The following is a 20,477-nucleotide window of genomic DNA, read 5'->3' on the forward strand; positions in this document are numbered from 1 at the left end:
GAGCATCAACAACCCCCTCCTGTTTCCCCCCGCACTGAGATAGTGCGACAAGGGGGCCCCGTTCCCACCCCATTCCAGACACTGTCCGCGAGGCCCGCGGAGTCGGGGCGCCAGCGCCATTTTGCGGCTCATCACCAGACGGGTAGGCTCGACGCGGTCTCGGCCCCAGGCCCGTCTGCCCCCCTCATCGTGGAGGGTGGTCCCTTTTTCTTTTGCTTTGAGTATATGTGTTGTCGGCGCCGTCTGTGAAGTAAAACTGTATAAGTGTTGCCGTGTGCACGGTAGTCGGTGGTAGATCTGCATTGTGTTTTGCTTTTACATTTGCTTTTTGTGCATTATTGTGTGTTTCTTTTTCTTTTACATTTGCTTTTGGTGTATAATTGTATATGTGTGCTTTCCGTTTGCCGCGGAATAAATGTGCTTTATGTTGAACTGTTCCTCCCGTTTCGCTTCGTCTTTTCTCTAATTGAATCTCCATCTTACTTCACGTAAAGGGTTGGTCGTGGGCTAAAACGCCCGATAATTAATCGAACCGTCCAGGTTGACGATAACACCGCTCAGTTATCCCGATAGTACGGAACGGGTCGCTTAAAGTGGCCCGTGTCCGAAGTCGACCTGCGGCGAGGTGCGATCGCCCCGTCTACCCTCAGTGTGGGTACTTAGGTAGGTCGAATTTGGCGAGCAACCCTATCCCACGCGGGGGGCCGATTGGCACGATCGTGGTGAGGCCGAAAGGCCCACCCGTGACTAGTTCCTGGCGTTAGTCCGAGAGGGTCACGACGGGATTGTCCGTCCGGTGGGCGACGTGCCGCGATTCGAGTTACGTGGCCGTTCGCACGCCGGCGGGCGCGAATCCGCAACTATATATATATATATATATATATATATATATATATATATATATATATATATATATATATATATATATATATATATATATATATATATATATATATATATATATATATATATATATATATATATATATATATATATATATATATATATATATATATATATATATGAGCCTGGTGTTGGCACAGTGGTGAGGGCAGCGGCTTGGGATCCAAAAGGTCCTGTGTTCAAGCCCCGTTGGGCCACTGAATTAATACACCAGGGGGTTGACTCAGCCTGTCATCCTTCCGAGGTCGGCGAAATGAGTTCCAGTATACTGGGCCGGTGTATACCCCGGTTAAAATAGGTGTACCATATCCCTGTGTCGTAAGAGGTGACCAGGGTTGCGTCAGGAAGGGCATCCGGCGTAAAACATGTGCCAAATCACTATGCGGATCATACGGATGATCCACTGTGGCGACCCCTAACGGGAGCAGCCGAAAGAAGAAGAAGATATATATATATATATATATATATATATATATATATATATATATATATATATATATATATATATATATATATATATATATATATATATATATTTTTTTTTTTTTTTTGTTATGGATTTTAGAATCCAGTCTTATGAATGCATCCACACATCCAGGTCCTCAGACAGTTATTTCCTTAAATGCATGTTCAGATTAGCCCCATCCCCATGTGTAATGGGTTCTTAAATGTGATGCATTGAGAAGGGTAAAGGATAGATCTACTCTCTTATGGGAAGCTTTTTTTTTCTTTACAACAGACATGTTCACACACATTTCTTTCACGAGCTCTGAAGCCTGCCCTCGTTTTTCCTCAGCAACATTCTTTCGCGAGCTCCGAAGCCCACCTTTTTTGAGAGTGTACGGGTCGTCATGGTAACCGTGCCCCAGTGGAGTGGGGTGAGCTTGGGCCGGACGGCACCCCGCGGAGAGGGCCCGCCCTCGTTTTTCCTCAGCAAATATTCCTTCGTGAGCTACGACGCCCGCCTTTTTTGAGAGCGCACGGGTCGTCATGGTAACCATGCCCCAGTGGGGTGGGGTGAGCTTGGGGTGGTCGGCACCCCGTAGATATGCCCCGAAGATATAAAAAGACATTCTGTGAGGACAGACGTTAGGAGAGGAAAATGCAAAAGAGAGACGTTTTGTGAGGAGATACATTTTGAGAGTGGGGAAAAAGCGAAAGCGATACATTCTGAAGAAGAAAGAGATGCGTTCTGAGATAAAAGAGCGTGAACGAAAGAGGTACGAGAGAGAAGTGAGCAAGAAGCGGGTGCATGCGCGCAAAAGAGGAGAAGGAAGCGCGCATGTGGGTGTCTGGTCAGCGCCAACAGTGAGACAGTTCGTCCTGCCCAGAGCTTCGGCAAGCGAGCATGTGGCTGGCGTTCAAGGCTGCCCCGCGAGAGGCTGTACGACAAAGCTGGGTGCTGGCGACGGACGTGACACGCACGCACGCATTTCAGAACGTTTTTGCTTCACGGACGACTTTCTGGTGAGTGAGACTATTTTCTCCCCCTGAATAATCCGTTGGATACCCTTGTCTGTGTTTAGCTGTATGTCAACCCCTGTTAAGCTTCTGCTCTTTGTCTCTTCCTGGCATTTTGATTGATTTCGCTTTGAAATTCTTTATTTACCTCAGCAAATAAAAAAGTTATTTTTAATTAACCTCCGCCATCTTTGAAGATGGATGGAGGTTACTGTTTTCACCCCTTTCTGTTTGTTTGTTTGTTTGTTTGTTTGTGAACAGTATTACGGAAAAACTCCTCGACGGATTTTGACGAAACTTGGTGGGGGGCGGGGGGGTTAGGTATGGTCCAAGGATCATGCCATTAAATTTTGGACTTGGTCCCCCCCCCCCCCAAAAAAATTTAGAATTTTTTTTTTGCATTTCTCCATGGTTTAAGTGATTTCCAACCCCCGCAAAAAAAATTGTTACCCCCCCCAAAAAAACCCCCAAACTGGTTACGGACAGTGATTGACACGCTCGTCCGAGCCCCCCCACGAATCTGCAACAATATGTATATGTATATATATATATATATATATATATATATATATATATATATATATATATATATATATATATATTTGAAAACTGCTAATACGGCTATGCAAGAGGCCGATTAAAGCTGCGTTCCATGTTGATCAGAAAGCTTACATCTCCTAAACTGCGACTCAACATCATTTTACTCCAATGTATAAGGCCATTAGATGTATGACTGCTTGAGTTGCGCTAAACTTCCGGATTTTATTTTTTTAACGATCTTTAAAACCATTATTTCATTAAAATTGAAGTATCTACTTCAACGTTGCGTGAGGTATTATGTTCTATGAACACTCTAGTTTTATCAGCATTGTTCACCCTATTGGTTCACGAGTCAGTAAGTGACCACTATATTCGTTATGGGTGTGTGTCTGTCTGTCTGTCTGTCCCGAGCATAGCTCCGTGGGTTTTGATCCGATCTTGTTGGTTAACGAGTCAGTAAGTGACCACTATATTCGTTATGGGTGTGTGTCTGTCTGTCTGTCACGAGCATAGCTCAGTGGGTTTTGATCTGATCTTGATAAAATTTGGGTGCGAGGTTTGTTTCATGATCTAATTGTGTTTTCCGGAGAATGGGCATGCTACGCCCATTATGGGTGGAGCCACGCCCCAAAAACATGTTTTTAGGGGGTTGCCGGTTTCAAGTTACATCTTCTCTGAAGGGGTTTGCCGAATCTGGCAGGGGTTTCGGTGTTTGGTTAGCCCAATGGCACCTGCATAGCCCCACGGAGCTCGATTTTCATTTTCGTCCCAAGGTCAAGGTCACAAACTTAGAAAATATCCAAAAAATCAATAAATTGGGCATCGAGCTCCTAGTCCCACCTGCAATTGTTTTGACTCTTGAGAAGTTCTTGCATTTGCTCAATCTATTCTGACAATATAATAAGGCGATGTCATCGGCAGAGTCGAGATCAGTAAGAACAGCTATGATTTTTCTACAAGTGCTTTTTATCCCCCACCGCGTGGCGGAAGGGGGATATTGTTGTCACCTAGGTCGTCCGGCTGTCCGTCCGTCCGGGCGTCAACATTTATAGCTGTGGGTGCGATAACTCATAAACTGTTCGCCATATCGATTTTAATTTTGGGTCACACATGTACCACATGAAAAGGAAGAACCCTATTGATTTTTGGCATGGCCGGATGCAAGATGGCCGACTGGGGCGGTCATCTTGAAAAAAATGTTTTTTGTAATAAATGGAAAACCGCTTATCTGATTTCAATTGTTTTTGGTTACTACGTTCCTCACTCCTGGGGAACCTTTTCGAGATGATGACCAAATGGTGTCTTGTTTCCAATTCACCTCCCTCATTATCTGGAATATGTATGACCTTTTTCATTCAATGGCGGGGGATTCCCCATCTCTGATGGTATATTTCTTCATTCTAATTGGAACCCCAATTCCTCTGTTTGTGTGCGTAATGTTATCTTGCCCTTGCGGTACCTATAGGAAGTCTCTACCCCCTTTTAGAATTTTCACCTTTTTTTTGCCTTGTATCCTGGTATTAAATCAGACTTTTTCCACCTTAATTTCCACATTGTAACCCACAACTTCCAAGTGAAAAACAAATGCTACAAATTTCAGAAAATTAATGAAAAATACAAAACTAGAATATCTTGGTTGGATAAGTGTCCTAACTGAGTTAACACTTGGTGGAAGCACCTTTCACAGCAATTACAATTGTTAGTCTGTTGGGATAGGTCTCTACCAAGTTGATGCAACTTGACTGAGCTTGAACAGTTTTGTTCAGAATAATGGGCAAATATTTCCCAATCAAGGTGTGCAAAGTTGGTAGAGACCTATCCCAACAAACTAACAATTGTAATTGCTGTGAAAGGTGCTTCCACCAAGTGTTAACTCAGGAGGGACACTTATCCAACCAAGATATTTTAGTTTTGTATTTTTAATTAATTTTCTGAAATTTGTAGAATTTGTTTTTCACTTGGAAGTTGTGGGTTAAGATGTGTAAATAAAAGTGGAAAAAGTCTGATTTAATGCAATTTAATTCCAGGCTATAAGGCAAAAAAAGGTGAAAATTCTAAAAGGGGGTGTAGACTTTCTTTCGGCACTGTATTTCATCTTATCTTATAATCTCATCTCGCACAGCAATGTTTTTGTTTTTGTTTTGAAAAATCCATATTCCTTTCACTCATTTTCAACTTTATTTATGAAGTTGATACATTCTGAATGGAATACAAACCTTGAACAAATCAAAATGTGAAATTGGTTGAGTGCAGCCTTAATTTTGTCATGATAGTTTTGTCGGTAATTTTGTAAAGGAAAGAAAAGTCTGCTGGTTGGTGAAACTTCCAGTTGACAAAGCAATTGCTATTAAACAAGATTGATGCAGAAGAGTTTATTCATTGCGCTCTTATTAACTCACCCCCAAGCAGGTGTACCAGAGTATTTCTCTGAAAGACAGCTTGGTTACATGATGTATGTGATTGCTTGCCAAGTAAATTATATTTTGCTGAGTATTCTGTGCTTGATGGTACATCATTGTTTTCCTCTTACTTCAGTAAATTTTTCGACATCGTCACTAAGTTGAAAAACAAACTTTGTAAAAATGTGAACATCACATTGTAGAGTGAATATCTATATCAAGGAACTGGATTAAATGATGAATTTGTGGATATTTTCCATTTTGATTACGTTGCGCTCCATGTGTTGGGGAGGGGGGACAGCAAACGAAGGATCATCGCAACGTATATAGGATCATCGTAGCAGTTCCTGCTGTTTTGCAACAGCCATGCCTCGCATCGACAGTGACTTGAAACTTGACTTCAAGGATGTTCTGTTTAAACCAAAACGCAGCACATTGCGCAGCAGGAGTGAGGTGAGAAGTTTCTGTGGAGCCACCTGTGCATCTCAGCTGATGACATAATTGTTAAGCAGGGATGTAACCAGAACTTTTCTAAGGAAATTATCTGACAATGTTTGCTGAGTAGCAGAAATAATTCAAATTGAAACTGTTAGGGGCAGAAGGTATATTTGTAGAGATTGCACACTGTAGTTTAACGATGGCCAAAGAGAATGCCGTGCCGCTGTTACTCTGGCCGTCAACCCCCTGCCACCCCACCCATTGCCCCTTCTTGCCGCTCTTGCATTGTTGCCAAGGCCTGCCCCCCCACCCCCATCGTTGCCCTACCCCCGGCCTGCCCCTCCTCCCGTCGTTGCCCTACCCCCGGCCTGCCCCTCCTCCCATCGTTGCCCTACCCCTCCTCCCATCGTTGCCCTACCCCCGGCCTGCCCCTCCTCCCGTCGTTGCCCTACCCCCTGCCTGCCCCTCCTCCCGTCGTTCCCCTACCCCCGGCCTGCCCCTCCTCCCGTCGTTCCCCTACCCCCGGCCTGCCCCTCCTCCCGTCGTTCCCCCACCCCCGGCCCGCCCCTCCTCCCCTCGCTCCCCCTCCCCCCGGCCTGCCCCTCCCCCCGTCGTCCCCCTACCCCCGGCCTGCCCCTCCTCCCGTCGTTCCCCTACCCCCGCCCTGCCCCTCCTCCCGTCGTTCCCCTACCCCCGGCCTGCCCCTCCTCCCGTCGTTCCCCTACCCCCGGCCTGCCCCTCCTCCCGTCGTTCCCCTCCCCTTGGCCTGCCCCTCCTCCCGTCGTTGCCCTACCCCCAGCCCAGCCACCCTTGTCGTTGCCCTACCCCAGGCCCGGCCCTCCTCCCGTCGTTGCCCTACCCCCAGCCCGGCCCTCCTCCCGTCGTTGCCCTACCCCCCGGCCCGGCCCTCCTCCCGTCGTTGCCCTACCCCCGGCCCGGCCCTCCTCGTCGTTGCCCTACCCCGGCCCGGCCCTCCTCCCGTCGTTGCCCTACCCCTGGCCCGGTCCTCCTCCTGTCGTTGCCCTATCCTCGGCACACCCCCCCCACTTCCCGTTGTCGTCCCGGCACGCCCTTCCCTCCCCCCCTCCCTCTCATGTCAGTTGACTGGCCACTCCTGAAAACTCAGTTTTGATGCAGAGGTAAACAACAGGGGATCTCAAGATCTGCAGTTCTCTGTGTTTCTTGTTGAAATGAATGTCTCCGGTCCATTACTTAGTGTTAATTATATGTAGCCATTGTTGATTATGCTTGTCTGTTTTATCCCATTTAACAACATATCTTGATCCTGTAGCAGTTCTTTTTTATCACTCTTCCCCAATTTAAAGTTGGTTCTTATCGTTAGAGAGTAAGCCAATATTTCATTTAATTTAATCTTTGTTGTGGATATCCATTGAAAATACTTGTTACATACTTGCCTCGTGCACCCGACGAGTTTGATTTGTTCAAAGCAGTTACATTCAGCTTGTGTTTGGTGAATATTCACACAGGTGGACCTTGTGCGAACATTTTCATTTCGTAACTCGAAGCAGACTTACAATGGCATTCCCATCATTGTTTCAAACATGGATACGACAGGGACTTTCTCCATGGCCAAGACTCTCGGCAAGGTGTGTCTTGCTGCAGAAGTTTTGGGAAAGGGGCAGTTAATTGCATGGCTAAATTATCTGAGGGCAAAGATTTTATTTTTATCCTGTTTTTTGTTTTTTAAACAAAGTTGTGATCACAAACTATATTCCTCCTTCAGTGTTTCACTTTCATTTGACTTCTTTAAATCCTTCTTTATGGTGTGCTTTCATCATTGTATGTGGGATTGTTTTTGAGTAAGATGAAAATAACCAGTCATGAATGGTGATTTGGTTAATCGGTATCTGGTCAATTTTCTTGAGTCTTCATCGCCACGAGCATAGAAATGAGCAGTTATTTGCAGTAAATGTTGACCAAATCCCAGAAATGACCAAACCAAATTGATTTCCAGGTCTGAGCAAGTCAGACGTTATTTCGTGCAGTGCCTCCCTCCAGTTAATCAAAGCTGTTTTTTTTTTTTGTTTTTTTTTTTCCTGTGCAGTTCCTTCCTGTGTTTCTGTTATTGTTTCGTCCCTGTGTTGTTGGTTGTGTTTTTGTCAATTTTCCATCTTTAACTGTACCTTGCTATGGTCGAATTTGTGTTTCCAGCGTCCCTGTGTCGAATTTGTCTAATGTGTATTGTCGAATTTGTGTCCCTGTGAGTGTCTGGCCTACTCGCCAATGCCTCAGCTCGTGCGCATGCAAATCCTGTGGCGAGTTTCCATCTTGTTCACCCCCTATATCGTCCCCACATCCCTTATTTATCCGTCTCCCCCTATTTTGTCCTTCAACTATGCTGAAGGTCCCCCCCTCCCTCCCTCACCCTCTCTTTTTACTGTTCTTTTCTTTCTGTTTAATGTCCTGGTCCATTCTGTGTTTTAGCTCTGACACGAACCTCAACAATATCCAAAAATGAAAGCAATGGCACACAAGGCTATGTCAACTGATGTGTTTGATTGATTGATGGTCTTGGAATAAACTTGTCATCAACATAGTGATTTACTCCAACCATCATGATGATCTTTTTTTGAATCTATTCCAAGACCACGTGAGTTTTTTTTATTTTGGGGGGGGGGGGGCTTTACGGCAAACCAGTCAAGAATGAACCGTTCTTCAGATACCTGGGAGTCGGCCTTCGTTGCAGTCTCCCGTTCCACGAACACCTAACGTGGGTAACATAAATGATCAAAACCAGGATAAATGTCATCTGGAAACTAGCGCTCACCAGTTGACGATCAGGTGCACGCATTCTTTGCACTGCTATTCTTGCTCTTATGCAGTGGTTCTCAGTTATTTTATTTTTTTTCACTGACCACTTGAAAATTGCTGAGGGTCTCGGCAGCTTACTTATTTTTGTTCTACAAATCAAAGCACACAACTCGTATTTTAATATCACTAGTCTTACCTTTCTAATGTGATGGATGTGCCTGGTGTTTTTTGTACACCGCTCCTTCCCAATTCCATATCGAGGCAATGCATGACGTCATCACCAGGCGCTAAAGGAAGGGAGTACTTAGTTTTTACTCCGTTTTCTTTCTTGTTTGTTTGTTTGTCCAGGTGATATCTCAGCCATCCTTTGAGCTCGGAAGCTGAAATTTGGGGACAAAAGTGGAGATGTGCTTTGGCAAAAATGTTGTTTTTAATTTTTTGATTAATCAATTAATTGATTCAATAATTAAGTATTATCGATTTATTAATTATTTGTTTTATTTCTCATCCTGGCAATATCTCAGGCATTTTTTGAACTAGGAAGCTGATATTTGGACTTGACAGTGACCAAGTGATTTGGCTATAAAGGGTATTTTTGATTTATTGATTAATCAATTAATTATTCATTTTTCGATTAATTAATTTTCAAAAAGTTACAGATTTGGATGAAACGGTGGTGGTTTAGGTATGCTATTCAGCAAAAAATTAATTGTTTTACAATTATCATTATTTATTTTAATTATGCAATTAATTAATCTATTGTACGCTCCCTCCCGATTCCGACTGTGCTGCAAGGCGGCATCGCCGGGTGCCAAAGGCGCCCCAGCGATGTCGTGTGCTGGAGGATTTGTGATTTATTTATTTGGCATGGGGGCAGTGTACTTTGTATCGCAACTTGTTTGTTTATTTTTTTTTGAGCAAAGTTCTGGGAAGTTCGGTGTAATGTTTGTCAACCTTAGCCTGAGGTCAGATTCAACATGTATCATGCTTCTGTCTCGCACAGGTACAGAGTAGCAAATGGCATTAGAAAACGTACTGCTTTGTCTGCAAGTTTTGGGTATTCTCCAGTTCTTTAGATCCAAAACTCAAATTGAGAATGTCTTTTAATTTCTGACTTTAATGTTTCATGGAAAGAACGCTCCAACAAGCGTTCTTGTGCCTAATTGGAGAAATCGGAGGGCAGCTCACTGATCTCTATCTCGAAAGAAATGTGTATCCAGTTGTTTGGTTTGGCTTGTACTAGAAAGTAATCTTCAAATTGTTTCTTGAGAGCAACAAGATGTTCTTTGATGTCATTTGAAAAAAAATAACATTTTGACAACCAGTTCATTTTGCAGAGCCAAATACAAATATCCTCGATTGTTCGGCAACCTTTCTGAGAACCACCTCAATGGAGCTCACGGACCACATTTTGAGAGCCTCTGCTCTTTTGTGCTCTGCAGCGGAATACTTTTCTCCTGTTTGGCAGAGAGCAGCCACACAAAATACTTGGACACTATCCTGAAAACACTGATGTGCATTGATAAATCAGTGGTACACTGAAATCAACACCCATGCAGTGGCTCTCAGTCCTGTGTAACATCCCACCCATCCCCTGATGTGCACCAGAAGGCAAAAATGTTGAGAGTTTGATTGCAGTAAAGACCTCCAATCCATGAAGACCTGCAGAATCTACCAAATATGAGACAAGTCTCGCAAACCTTTCTGGGGCTCTGCAAATGTTTTGAGTGATGTGTGGTTTAACACAAAGGACAAGTAGCACAATCTCTGAACAGACAACAACATTGCCAACAAAGACCTGGTGAGTGATTTGGCAGAAGGGCCTCCAGATTTCGACCTCCCCTGGAAACAGTGGTCTGCGCTCAACAGGATCCAGACTCTCTGTGCAAGGATATCACACCACCTCCACAAATGGAATTTCAGAGACAGCCCAACATATCATTATGGTCACCCAAAACAGACTATTCATAATATTGTGAACTAGAAGGGAACTCAGTCGAGTGCATTCCTCTGTCTGAATTCGGATCTTCACCAAAATGGAATCAATTCTTCCAAATATGAGATATGAGACTCAAGTCACACACCGAACCTGCCCACCAGATTTCTTCCGAATCTGTCCACGAGGTTTCATCTGAATCTGTCCACAACTTTTTGAGATATGCTGCACACAAACAGACAAATAAAATAAAAAACAGACAGGGTTGAAAACACGACCTCCTTCTTTCTCAGGTGGTGGAGGTAACTAGAATGGCATGCGGTAGAGCACATACCTCCGCCAGGCTGAACGGTTTATGTTTTGTATCCCACTGATAGGCTGGATCTGCATCCGAACCTTAACCAAAATCTACTCGGTTTATTCTTGTCACTTACCCAACTGATCCACCAAGTTTTGTCATCTGTTCCTAACTTTTTGAGATATCATGCTATACATCGATTTTGGCCCCATCTCTCAATGGTGAAGATTCATTTAAAAAATTCTAGGATCCAGATCTTCACCAAATTCTAATCAATTTATCCTTATCACATACCCAACCTGTCCACCAAGTTTCATTGGAATCTGGCCATAACTGTTTGAGATATCCTGCTCACAGACATACAGACAGACAGGTGAAAATAGAACCTCCATCCACCTTCGGTGACGGAGGTAATGAGTGTCACCTACGGAAATTTGATGAATAATTTAAGGCAATCCACCTAACAGACAGCGCTGTGACTTGTCCAATCTAGACTTAGATCTGTAAGCTGCAATTTGTCATAAGAAATCTAAAAAGTAGTCATGTTCTTGCTGGAGGGAAATGACCACAATTTACATGGGTCTGTGGACCACAGGTAGGGAATCACTGGAGGACATATGAAAAGGCAGCACAAAATTCCTTACCCGAAAATCCCTTGTTCTTTAAAAAAGACATTCCCAAAATCTCTGTGGCCTTTTGGAAATATCATCATCTTATTTGAAGAATTTTTAGGAAATTGAAGTCACTGTTAAAGTTGCTTCAGCAAAGATAGTTGAGGGGAAAATTATTTTCACCTTCGAAATATTATGTTTTATCAGCATTTTAAAGATTTAAGATGGGAGAAGTGAAATGTTTTCTGTGCAGAAAGAACCGAGAGCTTTGCATGGGAAATGGGAGTAGCAATCGAGAAGGGGGGAGGATATGCAAAAATGTGATGCTTGTACAGTACTTCCAAATCAAAAAACTTGAGACGTTCTGATAAAGTAGTTTTTAATTTTCTTTCTAACTTAAAGTACCTCCATGGTTAGTTTTATTTGGTTTTTGTTAATGCTAAGAGGTCTCCTTTCAACATTGTTAAATTCTATTTGGTTGAGGCTTTCTTCATTCAGGTTAATCATCTTGTTGATTGGTTAATTCGGTCGAGGCCAAGCGAAGTGAGAGCTATTTATTCCTAACTAGCAAATACAACCCGTCACTTTGCTGATGGATATTTATGGGGGTGGAGATGTGGGGGAGGGGGGAGGGGAAGGGAAGGGAAGGGAGGGAGAGAGAGGAGAGAGAGGAGAGAGAGGAGAGAGAGAGAGAGAGAGAGAGAGAGAGAGAGAGGAGAGAGAGGAGAGAGAGGAGAGAGAGAGAGAGAGAGAGAGGAGAGAGAGAGAGAGAGAGAGAGAGAGAGAGAGAGAGAGAGAGAGAGAGAGAGAGAGAGAGAGAGAGAGAGAGAGAGAGAGAGAGGTGGGAGGGAGGGGAGTCTGAAGGGAAGGGAAGGCAGCATGAATGGTGGGGAAGGGGAAAGAAAAGGCAATAAAATACGCCCAAACGGAATTTCCAATGTAACCGCCAGGTTTTATATAAAATCGGGCGGGAGCATTTAAACCCACACTATCTACCTGGCAAAGGTATGCGTGCATGCATACTCGCACATGCAGTGACCTTTGCACCCCTTTGGTTGGCTCACTCCGAATCTGATTCGGACATGCTACACTCTGTAGAAGCCATTTAAAATTCAAAACTAAACCGTTAGTTCTTAACAGCCCCCTTCACATAGGGGTGGGGTGTGTGAGGGAGGGAGAGGGGTGTGTGAGGGAGGGAGAGGGGTGTGTGAGGGAGAGGGGTGTGTGAGGGGGAGGGGTGTGGGGTGTGTGAGAGGGAAACGGGTGGGAGGAGGAGAGGGGGGATTCCAGCCGATGTGACGTCCAGTTTAATGTCCATCCGAGACATGGCACACACATTGATGAATCACCCTAACTGTTGAAACACCGGTGCGACATTTTTTGTTGGGTCGGGATTCAAACCCAGGATAGACAGCTTAGAGAGCGTGCATACCTCTCGACTATCCTGCCATGATGTGGAAATTCATTGCTTTGTAACAACTCAATACATTTTTTACTCATTGTAATAATCGAATTTATTTTGATTTCCTAACTCCAGAGATTTCCCCATGGAGAACTGTGCCACGGTATCCCCATGGAAGCTTATCGAGATTGAAGCTTGAAGAGTACTTCAAGAAGGACTCCAACCAAACTGTTGAAGAAACTTAAAAACGAAACGTTGAATAATTTTTCTAAATATTTTGTGTTGATAAATAATAATCTAAATGTGTTGAAGTGATGGGTCTTATAATGAAAAAGATCGTACAAAGAGGGGAAACGCTGAAATAAAATTGCACATTTTCAGTGAGCGAGTCACCGCCTAAGGGACCTCACGAGAACGCGGGACCAAACGCAGGCAAGAATGGCCTGAACTTTGTTCAAGTCAATCGATATATTCAGTGATAGTGCAAATACTTTTGCCATGTGAGGCAATGGCTTGGAAATGAACAACCAAGCAGCTTGTATAGTGCTCGCCAAGTGGCTTAAGCACTCCAACGAAACGGTTGATAAAGAACGGCAGGCTGGGAAAGCGATTAACAATTGCCGATTGGTCATATAAACACTATGCACCCGGAGATTCCCAGAATGTCAAGCAATGTCCGAATTGAACAAATGACCACTTTTTTTAGCAGTCGGAACTGCTGCAAAGGTCAATCCCACAGTTTAAATTTTGAAATTCAGCTGAGGCTAAGAGATTCTCGTGTTTATAGCATGTGAGAAAATAAAATAACTCCACAAACACTGGGGTCTTCAGGCATTTATAAGCATTGCGATGTATCCAGCGATTCATGGGGATGATGATGAGGCAATCAATGATATATGCCTGGTGTTGGCTTAATGGTTATGGTGGCAGGCTTGGGAGCCTAGGGTCATGAGTTCAAATCCTGCTCTGCTGTTGAATTAATATCAGGTGGAGTTGACTCGACCTGTCATCCTTCGGAGGTCGGCAAAATGAGTACCAACTTGCTGGGATGATTGAGCCATTCGAGTATCCTGCATGGGACTGGCGACCCATCCAGGATTGTGCCCAACAGTGTAGGAGACTGCTTCGGCAGAACCAACGCTCTGTACAGAGTATGATCCCGATGGATAGATTCAATGATATGAGTGAGGAAAAGGAAAATAAATATTTGAGCGCTTTATAGTTAAACCATTGCAGCCTGTTCCAAGTCAAGGTATGATTGAGTTGGACAAAAAAAATGGTGAATTAAGACCGTCGCAAGGGGTTAACAAAGGATGAAGCCTTGATAGAGGATAATTAAATAAGACCATAAATTATCTTCAAAAGCGGTGTTTAAATTAACCCAAGCACCCAATTATCACTCATGCACTTCTTGGAGTTCCCTTAGTATGGATGCAGTTTGGGGCTGCGAGGTTTCATGGTTTTGGAGGAGACACCTGACCCACATTGACATTTATTAGTATAGATATGTGAAGCACCCTGCAACCCACACCTCCAGAAAACGGACTTTTTGGAACGACGGCCACATTTTGCATTCAATCATGTAACTGGTTTTTTTATTTAAAAAAAAAAACATTCCCCCATGGGTTGGCACTCCCTTGTCAAAAGTTTTGTGTTGATCGCTCCAGCGGTTGTGGAGAAAACAAATTTAAAAGCGAATTAAAACTGGTAAACCAGTAATCCCGGGCTTCAAGGCGTGCCTCCATTTGAACAAATTTCAACACTATCACCCTGTCACATGATATGGGTTTTCCGAGTTAGAAAGTTAGTTCAAGTCTGCAATGGGGTCCAGTTACGGGGTCCCTCATGTTATCTCAATGAAGGATTGAAAAGCCCACAGCAATACATGATAGAGAACGAAACTTCACATTGGACAAATCGAGGCTGGACAAATTTTCAAGTCCCCAAAAAAGTCCAATAACTCCACATTTGCATATTAATGTAAATGGCGAACTTGTAGAACGTTAAAATATCTTCCAGAATATCTGGTCACTTTTTGTCTATCTTCTTTGGTTTTCATTTTACGACATGTCAAAAATGGGTGATTTTCAACTTTGCGGGGCTCTGGGGCCTCACTGGGGTAAAATACAGACATAGTGTAAACATATTTGGAATCCCCTCTTCAAGGCCTATCAGAATCTGTCATTAAATTTTTTCAACTCTCATTTGCATATTTGGCATATTTAATGAGGCGAATCGGCATCATTTTAATCACATAAATTATGTAACGATTTCGATGAAATTAACAACTTAACATTCCAATGGAACCTCGCAAATGTGTGCAAAAGTTTGAGGCTGTCGTATTACCCCTTCTGGAGAAGATGTTTTTAGGTTTTGGAGAAAATCCAATATGGCCGCCATACCACGTGACCGACGTCATCAAAATTTTCAAAGTATAAACAGCAAGTGGAGAGTTATTAAGGTGTTAAGTTTCATTGAATTTCATCAAAGCATTGTTTTCATTTAACGACATTTCAAAAATGGGTGATTTTTAACTTTGGGGGTCTCTGGGGCCTCACTGGGGTCAAGTTCTGACATGGTATAAACATATTTGGAGTCCCCTGTTAATGACCTATGTAAATCTGTCATTAAATTTTTTCAACTCTCATTTGCATATTTTGCATATTTAATGAGGTGAATCGGCATCATTTAAAATCATATAAATTGAATAACGATTTTGACCAAATTAACAACTTAACATTCCCATGGAATATTGGACATGTGTGCAAAAGCTTGAGGCTGTTGGGTTATCCCTTCTGGAGAAGAAGATGTTTTTAGGTTTTGGAGAAAATCCAATATGGCCGCCATACCACGTGACCTACGTCATCAAAATTTTCAAAGTATAAACTTCAGGTGGAGAGTTATTAAATGGATAAGTTTCATTGAATTTCATCTAAGCGTTGTTTTTATTTTATGACATTTCAAAAATGGGTCATTTTCAACTTTGGGGGGTGCTGGGGGCTCACTGGGGTCAATTACAGACATAGTATAAATATATTGGGAGTCCCCTGTTTATGTGCTATCTAAATTTGTCATTAAATTTTTTCAACTCTCATTTGCATATTTTGCATATTAATGAGGCGAATCGGCATCATTTTAAATCATATTAATTATGTAACGATTTCGACCAAATTAACAAATTAACATTAGCATGGAACTTAGCAAATGTGTGCAAAAGATTTATGCTGTCAGATTATCCCTTCTGGAGAAGAAGATGTTTTTAGGTTTTGGATAAAATCCAATATGGCCGCCATACCACGTGACCTACGTCATCAAATGTTTCATAGTATAAACCTCAGGTGGTGAGTAATTATCCTGTTAAGTTTCGTTCAATTTCATCGAACAGTTTTCCCTCCAGATCCGCCACAAAATCGGTCAGAAGAACATAAAAACGCCTTTAATAATAATAATAATACGAACGATTTCAATAGAGCTTCAGCCATGCTTGAAGCCCTAATAAAGGTGAAAAATTGAGGGTGGAAGTAAAAAAAACTGAGGGACTCCACCGGCATTTCACAACATGGTTGTGGATGGCGTTCCATGGTTTGTTTACATGTAATCTTTTTCAAACTCAAGTGAGCAAGTTTAGATGGTGGTTTGTGCTACTGGCCTATGAAGGTCAATTTCTCAACAGTTTGTTTACATCTGTGTGGATTTATTTGTGAAGGCTTGTGTGAATGTCTGTGCTTATATAGTACAAGTACTTACTAATGTGTCCTACTTGGCCTTCAGCATTCCTTGTTCACAGCCATTCACAAGCATTACACTGTGGACCAATGGCAGGACTTTGCCTCTAAGAACCCTGAGATTCTCCAGGTATGGCTTTTGGTATCATTGGGCAGCTACCACCATGAATTGAATGACCATGATCAAAAGCGTGGAAGATGCAATTTGCTTTGATGCTTTTGGGGGGGCCATCTTACTGTTATGTGGAATGGGGAGTGTTACAAGGAAGAGATGGGAGGACAGCAATAATAAGACTAGAAGAGAGAGTACTGTTTAGAAAAGGGTGAGCTGGGATTGAGTTGCATTGTCAAAAAATCCATACTTTATACACTACCGGTCTGGAGTTTTAGAACACCCCCATTTTTGCAGTTTTTACTGAAATTTAAGCAATTTAATGTTTCAGTGTACTTTGAAATTAAAGCATAGAACAAATAAACAATTGCAGATAAAAAGAGAAATCATGGAATCGTTTTGTTGAACAAAATTTAATCGAAATTTTTGACTCATCAAAGTCGCCACCTTTTGCAGATTTCATAGCCGAACATACTCGTGGCATTCTTTCAACAATGGAAATCAAATATTGTTTGGAAAGTTCTTCCCAACACTGTTGCAGAAGTTCCCACAAATGTGTTGCACTTGTAGGTTGCTTTGCTTTCACCCTTCTGTCCAGTTCATCCCAAACCAGCTCGATGGAGTTTAAGTCTGGAGTCTGTGCTGGCCATTCCATGATTTGAAACCTACCGTCTTTGTAGTGTCATGGTAGAGGTGCAAGCAGGCAGACACGAGCCGGAGGGTAACACAACTCCGCTTTATTGCCTCGAGCGAGAGGGTGGGTGTCAGATGCCCGTAGCTCCCGCTTTATTACGTACTCGATGCACTCTACAGGCACACGCCCTACAGGACACTGCTAATGACAGCACATGCTGCTCCTGACGCTGGTGGTGCTACAAGTCCCTAGTGGGCGAGCCATGACATATAAAGCCACAACCACGCGACCACCACCAACCATGACTCGGGCTCCGCCCATACAGTACAGTCTTGTTCTTTTCTTCTGAGGTAGTTCTGACATAGCCTGTTTTGGGTGTTTTGGGTCGTTATCTTGCTGGAGGATGAACCCCTGACCAACAAGGCGTAGACCAGAGGGTATTGCATGTCGCTGCAAAATGCTGTGGTCACCCAATTGATTCAGCATGCCAGTCACTCAGTGCAAGTCACCAACTCTGGATCCAGAAAAAGAGCCCCAGATCATCACGCTTCCTCTTCCATGTTTGACAGTTGGTGTCGCACGCTTGAGGAACCATCCTTTCCCCTACTCGACAGCGTACAAAAACCTTGCGTGATGAACCAAAGATTTCAAATTTTGATTCATCGGTCCATAAGACCTTCTTCCATTTTTCAGTAGTCCACTGTTGGTGCTTCATGGCCAAGGCAAGCCTCTTTTTCTTATTTTGCCATCTTAGCAATGGCTTTCTTACTGCCACTCGACCTGTCAAACCTGCAGCAAGAAGTCTTCTCTTCACAGTTGAAACTGAGATGTCCTTACTTCGACCAGTTTTAAGCTGTGCTTGAAGCTGCTGTCCTGTGAGCCGCCTATCATGCAAGCTGTTTACTCTCAGAAACTTGTCTTCTGATTGTGTTGTGGCTTTGGGTCTGCCAGATGTCTTCCTGTCAGAGTTTCCTCCAGTTACCAAGTGCCTTTTGATGGTGTAGGAAACTGTACTCACTGACACCTTTGGCTTCCTTTGCAATTTCTCTAAAGGAAAGGCCTGCACTTTTAAGGGTTATAATGGTCTGTCTGTCTTCCTTTGTTAATTGTCTTTTTCTCACCATTATGATGGCAATATACTACTTCTTGCAGTGCAATATTGTCCAAATAATGCTTCAGAGGGTGTAGCAACACAATCTGTTCCAACACTACTTTTATACAGACAGAGGGGTTTGTAACTTATCAACAAAAGTTGGGACACCTGTAGGAATTGTTTGCATCAACTTTCAAGGCTTAATTTACTTCCACTGCTGTAGAACAACTGCAGTTACTAATCCATTACTTGTTTCCTGAAAAGGGCCTTTTTTAACAACTCTGAAATTCACATTATTTTTCAGTTTTTGGTAACCTAAACCTTTTTTAACCTCTGGCAGTTTACCACTTCGCTTTGTACCATATCAGGTTATTCACTGGACTTGAACTGCTTAAGTTTCATAAAAAAAAAACTGAAAAATGGGGGTGTTCTAAAACTTTTGACCAGTAGAGTACCATGCACATTTTCTAAGCAAAATAAATATATAAACTATATTGCACAGGTAAGGTAATGTCCAAAGGACCTTAAACCACCTTTATTCTAATCTAGGCTCGGTGTTGTACTCCACATATTGTAATTGTCAGACCTGCCAGACTTGTACAAATCTGAGATTTAACTTTCCCCCCACCCCTCCAAATTGATTGGAGTTTACTTTTCTCCCCACTCATACCAGGATGATCTTAATCATGTCTATTCAGCAGTTATTAAATATGAATGATTGATTTCAATTACTTTCATGAAAATACAGTAATTTAATTTATTACCCAATTGTTTGTGCTTGCAGGTGTGGTTATTATTTTTCTTCCATCCTCACTAGAATGTTTTTGTTTTGTTTTTCTTTATACTAATACAATATATACATTGTATGTATTTTGTGATGGTTGAGATTTTGACTTTCTAAACTTTTTTATTTTTAACAGCATGTTGCAGTCAGTGCGGGTAGTGGTGCAGCAGACTTTGAGCAGCTGTGTGCAATACTTGAAGCTTTGCCAAAAGTACAGTACATTTGCTTGGATGTTGCCAATGGGTATTCGGAACACTTTGTGGAGTTTGTGAAAGGTGTGAGAAGCAGGTTTCTCAGCCATACCATTATGGTGAGTGCAGTTGAACAAAGTGAAGGTGAAGTGACGTCATGTTGGCATGAGGCAGTGTCAAGTATTAGCATTTTGTACCTTTGGCAGCTGATTAGCTCCATGATGAGTGTGGTGGTCGTATGGCAGCTTCGCCGCCGGGGTAGCTATCATTTATTGAAACATGACTGTGTCGCTGATGCAGTGCCCCACTACCAGTACACACACTGGAACTGGTACACATTTCGCCGACCTCGGAAGGATGACAGGCTGAGTCAACCCCCTGGTGTTCAGGGGGGAATTCAGCGGCCGACGGGGCTTGAACTCAGGACCCTAGGATCCCAAGCCGCTACCCAAATCACTGAGCCAACACCAGGCTCATGATGAGTCATTATGGTCCTCCAAACCACCCACCTACCCCTTCAAAAAAAAAAAACACTCAATAACTGCATCAATTTTTTTATCTCCAATGGTTAGGCTAAAGTACAATGTATGTTGCTCTCACATCACAGGCAGGTCTGTGGCCTTTGTCTTTTACTGCCTCTCCTCTGGCTTAGCACCCTCAGCCCTTCAACCCCCCCCCGCCCCCCCCTCTCCACCGAACATCTTTAAGATCTATGCTTTCTTCCAGTACAGTTATATTCAAATACACATATAGATAAATAAAAACAATTACCAGACATATTTAAAAGAAAATAAAGGTGGATGCCATGGCGATTGTGCCTCTTCCAGAAGCAGTTATGTAGGTTTGCTATTATTTCCGACTATTTTCTCACATTGTGAGTTGAACAAGCGACTGTAGACGGGTTTCTGTGAAGTCAGTGATTGCATGATAGGGGAGCAGAAAACGTTTCATATTCCGCTGTTTTGACGTGTGAATGCCCATTTGCTTTTATGAGTGGGAGAAGGGTGAGAGTAAAGATGGGGGAGGGGTGGTTGAGGACTTTTGGCTGGAGGGGGAGCATGGTGGGGGGGGGAGGTTGAAGGCTTGGGTGTGGGGAGGGGATTGATGCCTTGGGGTTGGGAGGGGAGGGGTGAAGACTTGGGGTTGAGAGGGTGGGGATAGCAAAGATGGGACAGAGC

The 20,477-nt window shown here is 43.1% G+C and overlaps 1 protein-coding gene across 2 annotated transcripts in view; it reads left to right on the forward strand.

Moving 5' to 3' along the window:
* GMPR2 (guanosine monophosphate reductase 2) overlaps nt 1–20,477 on the forward strand; it is a 50,191-nt gene that overhangs the window by 12,444 nt on the left and 17,270 nt on the right. For both annotated transcript variants that reach the window (XM_085895404.1, XM_085895405.1), the window contains exons 2-5: nt 5,596–5,756; nt 7,229–7,348; nt 16,532–16,615; nt 19,245–19,418. In XM_085895404.1, coding sequence (XP_085751530.1) covers nt 5,670–5,756; nt 7,229–7,348; nt 16,532–16,615; nt 19,245–19,418 — 465 coding nt within the window. In that variant the 5' untranslated portion in view covers nt 5,596–5,669. The remainder of the gene's footprint in view (nt 1–5,595; nt 5,757–7,228; nt 7,349–16,531; nt 16,616–19,244; nt 19,419–20,477) is intronic.

This window comes from Eptatretus burgeri, chromosome 9 (genome assembly GCF_056783735.1).
Source record: "Eptatretus burgeri isolate ZD-2024b chromosome 9, Ebu_testis_v1, whole genome shotgun sequence".
NCBI lineage: Eukaryota > Metazoa > Chordata > Myxini > Myxiniformes > Myxinidae > Eptatretus > Eptatretus burgeri.